Raw genomic sequence first — 9,110 nt, 5'->3', positions numbered from 1 at the left:
GGGTGTGTGTGTGTGTGTGAGCCCCTTACCACTTGGCGACCACGCAGTTGATCGAACCTCCACGACCTTTGGTGATGATGACCATTTCCGAGAGCAAGAGATTGAGGGGCCACCATGAACGACGGGCGCTGGCTGAATTCACAAGATATGCAGTGGATGAGCAATTGTGAAGGGAGAGCAAATACACAGTGAGATTGTGAGCCGGAGGTTATTGACAAAGGCACAGAAAGTGCTCAATGAGTTTCCTACACAGGATGTTGATCTCTTGGTCTGCACTGATTGCGGGGTTCCTTCAGCCTGCAGGGGTGTGCTGCATTGCGGGGTTCTTCCACTATGCGGAACTTTATGCATGGTTATGATATGACTCCCTCTCCAGATTGCGGCATTGAGGAGGTGCCAAAGAAGGGTGGGGAATCAGAGCGGTCTGTGTTACTGCTGCGAATCAAGATTGAAAAGCCGATATGCAGGGATGGCAAAGAACACAGGTGAGAAGAAGGCAGCCATGGCCAGAGCGGGCAAGAGGAGGAGTGAGATGTGCACCATGAGAAAAGGAAGCAAGAAGGGTGTTGTGCGAGTGGGTTACGCCAGAAAGGAGTTGATTGGGTTTTGCAGGGGCGTCCAAGAGGGAGAAATAGTGGGCATGTAGAGGGGATGACGAAGATGTGGCAGGAGCCGGTGAGATGAGACACGAGCAGTGGATGCAAGATTGTAGAGCCGAATGGGTCGGGAGTGAAGCAGAGAAGATGGTTAAGGGTCACATGAAGCAAGCAGAGAAGGTTTTTAGAGAGGGGTTGCTTGATCTTGTCCATGAAAATCCAAAGCGAGCCTCAAGGAGGTGTGATGATCTCGCATCATAGAAGGAGAAGCGGTGCAAAAGCTCGAGCCTGTGACTCACTGAGTTCTGCAACTCAACACTAGGCAAGAACCGCATGCCTACGATGCCTGTTGTGTAGGAATTATCGTGACTACATCGGGCAAATATATGTTGTGTGTGGTGGCTGCCTGTGTGGTGGCAAATCAACAAGATAAGTCATCAAAATAATCCATAATTACCTTTTTACACAAACACTTAACTATTAAGCAGGGATTCACACAGTTCTAGATGCGGCAATTAAATAAGCATTTCGCTTCATAAATAAAACATGTGTGCATGTCGACGGCAAAATGTGGAACAAGGCGGCAAGGGGTTCACAAAGTTTGCGGCCAATTACGGGAAACATTTTACCGAATCCAAGATGCGGGTAGATGAAGATGGTTTCTCCAGGAGCCGTCCAGGAGCAAAGAGCCAAACAGCCAGGAAGCGGCCTCGACGATCATTCTTGCGTCACACTTCTCGAATTCCAAACAAACCAATCAAGGGATGCACTTGTGGGTTCGCACAGTCCACCGTGCGTGCCAGGTGTATGTGTCCGAAATGTACCGCACATGACCGCATTGGGAGTGTCGAGCATGCCTCGTGTACCTTCATGTGGGAATGCACTCTTAGTAGAGGGGATCTCAAAAGATGTAACTAAAGGGGCATCGGGGATTCAAAGGGTGTTCTTATTTTCCTATAAAAGGGAGGAGTCCTCCTTGTACGCATCATTGGATGTTCAATCATTAACAGAGAACATGTCTTGGGATGTGTGGATAACCATCTCTCTCATCTTCTCTCGCCATATCTCTGTGTGTTCTATTACTCATCAATTAAGGGTGTGTGTGTGTGTGAGAGACCCTTAACACATGGGCGTAGAAACTGGTTTCGATCTAATCATGCCATGCCTATCAAGAATAGAGTGAAGGTACTTTTGTTGTTAGATAAAGATGTCTCCCTTTGTCAATTTAGAGACTTAAATGCCAAGAATGTAGAGTAATTCACCAAGTTCCTTCATCTCAAAATCCTGAAAGAGTTGAGATTGAAAATCCTCCTCCATAGATTCATTGCTTTCCTCTCAAAATAAGGTCATCCACATAAAGGATAACCCGAACAATATCTATGCCTTAAACCTTTGAATAGATAGTGTGATTAGCATGGCTTCTTTGGAATCCTTGGGAGTGAAGATGATCATCAATTCTCCCATACCAAGCTCTTGCGAATTGTTTTAATCCATAAAAACTCTTCTCAAGCTTGCATACAATGTCTTCCATACCTCCAACAACATATCCTTTAGGTTGCTTCATATAAACTTCCTCCTCAAGTAGCCCATTGAGGAAGGAATCGTTGACATCCATTTTCTCAAGCTTCCATCTAAAGATAGATGCTAAAGCAAGAAAGAACTTGATGGAGCTCATCTTGGCTACAAGAGAGGATTTTAGTTTTGCAAGATTCTTGTTTCATGCTTTTGTAATTAGTTTATTTTGTCGTTGTTTTGCTATGCAACATGGCCTAAATGAGCTTGTCCAAGACAAAAATTGCGCACAGATATAGACTAAAAGTAAACAATATGAATTTAGAACCAAATTTTCAATTACAAAAAACCAAAAAAATTTGACAGAGTTTCCTTTGTTTTAGCTTTAAAAATCCAAAAAAGTACCTCTCCACCTTTATCACAAAGGCCTCTACAAGAGATTAAGTACGTCCAAAAATTTAAAAAGTATGGCATATAGCCTCACCATGTGATTTAAATCCCTCTCAAACCAACATAGAGACATGCCAAACATAGTGGCACCAACCATGAAGTCACACATTGTTACCATCCAAAAAATTGTGACAAAGAAGTACATAATTCTTAAATCATAGAGACAAAATCAAATGTATAGATATTCTTAAAAAACAAACCCCTCCTCTTAGCTTGGCACGGGTCCACACACTATGGGAGAAAGACACCGCTCATAGAGTACATCATCTATCTCTAAACACATGCAATGTCTTAGGTCCTCTACGTTTGCCTTCCCCAAACCACCACACCCTGCAAACACATCTAGGACATAGTCGCAATGTGCTGTGAATGCTGCCAGCAACCACCTGACATAGAAATAAACACCATTACTCTTGCAAGTGGAAATAATGTGTCAAAATTAATACAAAGAACATTCAAATCAACATCATACAAGATTAGTGACTTACCAAAAAAACACTACTTCTCTCCGCACCACCTCTAACAATTTCAACATCAACTTCTGTGGGGAAAATGCAATCATCTAATATATAGCTTCAGTATGCTGGAAACAATCTCTCGTGAAATATTCTCCCCACTCTCTCTGTCATAGATAGGCATAGCTTTTGACCAACACGGTGCCAAAGACACATTGTAAGATCAAGCACCTATTTGGATATGCAAATTGTAAATATGACATTACAAGATTAAGAAGCTCGCCATAGAATAAATGAAAACAAGATTCACTAAAACATCAGTGATCTTACCGCCTCTCTAGTGACAAGATGTCGATATGCCTTGGAGTCACACATAGGTATCCAAGTACGATGAAGCACAAGCCCCACTCTCGATGCATCTACAAGAAACTCCCTATGTGCTCAGCTAAGCACAAGGTGACCAAGAAGCCCTCGTCGGCGAAATACTCACAAGCGAGATCCATGCAACCCTTTACCAAACCCAACGAGAACATTGTATTCCACTTGGGAAAATTCATGCCCTGTACAAAAATTAAAATTTCAATAGGACAAATTACGTCCCTTTTATCCTTTGAAATCAAAAGTGTATACTTACCCCAAGGGATAGGACCAAGGGAGTACACCAATAAGCCTGTAGGAAAATTTGCAAATATCAATTGAGCTACCTCTCGACATGGCACTCCATCTTTGCTATAAAGATGAGTCTTTTGAGTGGCAAAAAACTTCTTGATGCTATTTAAACAACATTCCATAGTCATGTACTGAAAAAAATACTAAATTTAATGTTTTGTGGTCGTTGCATTTACCTATTTATAGCAAATCTATCCATTTGGGTCACATCAACAAAGTAGAGCACGACAAAAGTTTGGTACTAAAATCCTCCAATTATTATTTATAGTGGTAACTTTCTAACAATCTTTACATGCAAGAAACTTTAAATTCAAATTCATTCAGGACAACTCACCAGCAGAACAAGTCATAAGTCATCTCTCCCAACTCTCTCGGCCTAGAGAGGACTTTGCAACAAATGAGATAGTAGGTGCTATAGAGACTTCAATCACATTCATACACTTTGGATCACTTGAGGTGCTAGGAGGTCCCATAAGCCCTTTACCTTTCTTGTCCTAAATGCTAGCAAAAGAGGTAGAATTAGCTCCAGTGATTGTTTGAGTGGTCTACACATTTGAGTGTGAACCTTGGGCAGTTTTTGTGGCATCCTTACTATCTTCAATGTCTGCACTCCCTTTGCTTGCTTGATGCTCCATAGAAGAGGGCATGGTAAGTGTGTCCAAGTCTCTACTACTATGGGTCTCTTGATTGAATTCTACAAGCATCATTGTCTCTATCATCATATGCATGGCTCCAAAATTCTTTTATACATTCATGAATTAATCATGGTTTTAAAAACCTACTCTCATAAAGATCCTTCTCTTGCTTTGGGATGACACCAATTGGATAATCGATCCACCAAGGACATAACCGTGCTTCCCATGGTGTCAAATTTTTTCAACGTCAAACCACTCTCTTGTGAATTCTAGAATTTCACCCAATCTTCCCTCTTCAACACATTGCAAAATCCACCTACAAAAATTCTCAAAAAACAAAGGAAACTAGAAGTATTAAGTAAGAAAAGTAACAAGAAGCCACAAATTTTTCAATAGAGTCTCCCTTATTTTAGAAAACATATCTCAAAAAATAATCATTAAATACACCCTATCTTGGGCTTCCATGTAGAATTTATGGCAATGTAATGATGGTGAAAATCAAGACATTTACTTTTTTTTATAGTCAATGAACATCAATCAATGAAGTACACAATACAATAATCATCATTAATAGCCTAGAAGTAATCTTCGATTCAAACCTATACACCATTCGTTTTGTTGAAAACACAAGCTCAGGCATCTTCTCTGCAACATCCAAAGACTTCACAAAAGCCATAAGATACACAAAATCTTGCATACATTTATCTCACAATTACTGTTCATGTAAACATATTCATAAATTCTAAGTTATCGTTCACTTTATGTATACCTGCACAACATGATTCTTCAAGCTTATCTTGAAGAATTCATCAAATGAATCCGGTAACTGTGGCCCTTCAACTTGTATCCTTTGGATTAAAAGAGAAGCTTCAGAGTGCAAATGAGCCCAATATGTCTCTTTCTTCATGTAGGTCCGAAATGACTTATAATCTTGAAATTGAGAACATAGGGAATCTTTTGACTTTGTCAAACTCATGAGCTGTAGCAATATTTTCTTCCTACAAATATGAAAAAACTTAAAGAGACCATTGAACAAGAACAAATAGGGACATATAAATGCATCCAAAATACCTCTCAAGAGAGATTTTAGAGCTTGTAAGGCAATCCAACTTGTCTCTTGTAATTTTACACATGCTTGTGTCCTCCCACTTTATGCCAATAAACACTTTGAAAAAATCCTCTCCATTGTGGGGATTTGCAATGCATAGGTACTTGTAGCCTCTATGTTTGAGCCGCTCCTTGTGCGCTCCTTGCCGCACTGTCGAAGCAAGGGACTTGCCAATACACCGTGTGCGAGCCACAAACGGCTCCAAGCACACAACAAGCCTAAACTAGCAAGCTCAAGAAAACAAAGCGTGTGTCACTCACCGCTCTACGCTCGCCTTCGTGGTGGATTCCTCGCCGCGATGAAGAAGAAGCTGCAGTCGTTCCGCGCTCAACCGCTTCGCCGCCGTCGTGCCTTCGTAATGCTCGATCGCACACACACTCTCCCTCTCTCTCTCTCTCACACACACACACACAAGGAGGTGAAGAAGAAGAAGATGGAGATGGAGCAAGAGCACTCTTCAATTGCACAAATGAGAGAATGAGTAAAAATTAGGTTTAGTTGGCTTTTATAGGAGCCCACCCCATTCACACTTGGGTGCCCATGCTTAACCAACTAATCCCTTGAATGTCCAAGTTAAAGTGCGCCTCTCATCGGCGATCACTCTACCTTTCCCTATTGGTCCGACAAGCCCGGTACCTGACTCTAAATAATACATAATACGCGTCCATCGTAGGTGATGGGGTGTCCGTGAGCCGTGAGGGTTAACATGCCCCCCTTCCTGATGTAGATTCTGTCCTCGGAAGCTATTAAGTTAAAGCTGGTTCGTCGAGGTGGAAGAGCATTTGAGATGAATGTCCTTAGCCTTCTTCAGTCACTGCAAAATCAAACAACATTGGCACAGTAATTGCATTCTCTTAAAAAGCATATGCAGTTTTAGGTAGACACATTGATTGGTCAAACAATTTGTTAGCAATGAACATTAAATTGCAATGTAATCAAATGCATAAACAGATGTAAAGGTAGAAAATTAAACAAGTCCGGGGTCGCTAATTTGACGGTCGAAAGGCACTAGAGATCGAATATTAATACCATGGGTAAGCTTCTTAATTTTCTGTGGTCAATTAAGTTGTTTAATCGCGAGAGCCAAGTATTCATGTTCGAGGGCTGACTAGAGGCTATATCTAGAAAACCTTGTAGTTAAGCTACCATAAAAGGAATTTCTCATGAAATCATCGCCTGTCTGATTACTTTTTCTTTGACTCCCCAAAGTCTTTTCACAGTGATTCAATTATGATGTGTGTGCTTATTTTGTATGCCTTGGGTTTTTTGCTTTTCAAGGAAAAGCGCCCACACTGGGAACCTCTAGGGCTCTAGTACCATAGGCAATCAAGTGAGTGAAGTACCAAATCAAGCTGAGATTTCTCTTCCAGCGTAAAATTTTACATTGTGGCACTTTGATTTTTTGTTTGTTCATTTTCATCATTTTAATTTTGTAACTTTGGGGGGTCATATAACACTGTTACCCTCCCCAGGCTCATCACATTAGTAAACTCCCTTTATAATACTTACGCTAAAGGTCAATAGGGTTAAGCCCACTAGAAAGCCCTAGTACATTTCATACAATGCTGCCTAAATCGGATTAAGAACCTAAGTAACCATTGCTTATTAGGAAGGCATTCCCCATGGTATTAAGAGAAGATTTCTAATATCTAGCTTGGTCAAACTAGCTTAGTCGGACTGCTTGATTTTTACCCCTAAACAAGTGACTATGACAAAACACTACATTGAATTAAATGTTTGATACTAACCAATGCGCTGAATATTATGCTACCAATCACAATCAAAGCAGACAAACATGGATGCAAAAAAGATAAGGGCAATGCTAATGGACAAGAAACACCTGTTTGTGTTGATGGTCGCGCTTGATTTGAAGGTTCCATGAAGGTCCAAACCCTATCAATAGCAACACGCTCCTGTACACACTATGAAACAAAAGGAATACCTCCAGGAGGCACATTAGTGGGAAAAGAGAACTTTGCTAATCACTCAACTCTAAAACAGAAACACTCCTATCGTACTAATCTTACCTACCCTCCATCACTCAAGTGATGAGGATCAAAGGTGTTTTATGGCATAGGTTTCTGTTTCACTGTACCAAATGTGACATGTGTAGGTCTGAGTCAATGTTTTGACTTTAATGTGCATACTCGTTTGCTAATTGCTCTTGCTCTTTTTTTTCTTTTTTTTTTGTGAGTATAAAGCTTTATATGTACATTCCCTAAGATTGGAATTGAGAGGTCAGGGAAAAAGGTTGAGAGGGAAACAAATGAATGATGACTGTCAGCAAACACTCCCCCCTTCCTTGGGTAGATCATACCGTTTGAAATGAGCTTGTCACCCTCTGAAACCAATTGTTCCAGTTGGTAATAGGTGAGGATTTTTGCCAGTAGTTTTCTATTACCCTAGGTGCCTCGTCAAGCTGCAAGGGTGGTAAGGTACTCTCCCAGGATCGAACTTGAAGTGGTTCATCAGGTGATTCTTGAACACTGGGAGGTGTGGATTCTTTTGTAGCTTCATGGAGGTCCACTACTATAGATGGAGGCTGTGTAGAAGCTTTTACCTCTATGGATGTATTACATGAGGAGCTAAAAGCTTCATGGGACTCCCCCCTTCCTGAGCTAGGTGGAACAAATGGTTCTTTCTTTGGCACCCAAACTAGCTCTGGACTAGGTGTGTAGCATTCTGTGATTTTTTCCTTTCCACGATCATTGATTTGTTTTGGAGCTACGGGATTGGGCTCACTTGGGTCAGGTGATAGGTAAGAGCACAATCTACGTTTTGGCACCCAGATTTGATCATTTCCTTGATAGTAGCCTTGGGCTTCCAATAGTTGTTTAGGGATCCATCGCAACATTTTCTTACTTTTCTTGGAGCGAGTGGTACGTTTCTTACAAGGCTTCTGTTTTTTAGCACTAGCTATGGTCACTAAAGAATCTTTAGGGACCCACTTGTATGTTTTCTTCTTTACCTTAGGATGAGTCTTGTCGGAAGCGATATGCATTGCTTGTAGCATATTTAAGGGTATAGGAATTTCATCCCCCTCAGGTGTTACCCAGGTCGTCCCCCTATTTCCCCAAGTGTCTATGGTTGATGCTAGGTGGACCCAGTCTACATTGTCCGACTCAGTCATCCCAGGTAGGATATCCATATAAGGAGAATCTTGGCCAATGTCTGTATCCTTCTTACAAGTGTAACAATATTGTAGTGGGGCCGAGTGAACTGTGGTGTCAGAGCGATGATCAATAATGATTTTACTCCCTAAGGGGTGTACCTTACCATTCACCAAATCCACTCTAAGGACAGAGTCTTGGAATTGCAAATAGACATGATTTTTAGACCAATCGTGAACCATTTGTGCTTCCCTCATGAATGGTCGTCCTAAAATCATTTCATATGACATAAGGTGTTTAGAGAAATCCATTACAATGAACGTATGTCGTACCTTGTGTCCTAGAACTTTGATCTTAAGATCCTTGAGCATCCCCATAGGTTTGGCTATGGTACCATTTGCCATCTTTACCACAATGTTAGTAACACTGAGGCGGGGTTTTCCCATTGATTCCCAACAATCTTTTGTAACGATGCTAACTCCCGCACCACCATCAAGAATTCCCTTTATAGTTAATCCCTTGGTAGTGATGGGTAGGGTCGCATTAGACTCGTCGCCTTCAAAATACTGCCCTAA

At 41.2% G+C, this 9,110-nt stretch overlaps 1 protein-coding gene and 1 pseudogene across 1 annotated transcript; one reads left to right on the top strand and one right to left on the bottom strand.

The window, feature by feature from the left end:
* Positions 1-333: 333 nt before the first annotated feature.
* Positions 334-857, top strand: LOC147462096 (uncharacterized). The gene is made up of 2 exons (XM_086509538.1): positions 334-485; positions 647-857. The coding sequence occupies exons 1-2, from the start codon at positions 334-336 to the stop codon at positions 855-857; spliced, it is 363 nt and encodes a 120-aa protein (XP_086365664.1).
* Positions 858-2,766: 1,909 nt separating this feature from the next.
* LOC147462095 (uncharacterized) lies at positions 2,767-4,957 on the bottom strand (annotated as a pseudogene).
* Positions 4,958-9,110: the final 4,153 nt, after the last annotated feature.

Source organism: Adiantum capillus-veneris, chromosome 3 (assembly GCF_014529385.1).
Source record: "Adiantum capillus-veneris isolate H3 chromosome 3, ASM1452938v2, whole genome shotgun sequence".
Lineage (NCBI taxonomy): Eukaryota > Viridiplantae > Streptophyta > Polypodiopsida > Polypodiales > Pteridaceae > Adiantum > Adiantum capillus-veneris.
Note: the sequence above shows the minus strand (reverse complement) of the source record. Positions and strands in the feature narration are given on the sequence as shown.

Coding starts and splice junctions, on each gene's coding strand:
- LOC147462096 (XM_086509538.1), top strand. CDS start 334: ATGCGGAACTTTATGCATGGTTATGATATGACTCCCTCTCCAGATTGC. Junction 486..646: donor AGGGATGGCAAAGAACACAG/GTGAGAAGAAGG, acceptor GTGGGCATGTAG/AGGGGATGACGAAGATGTGG.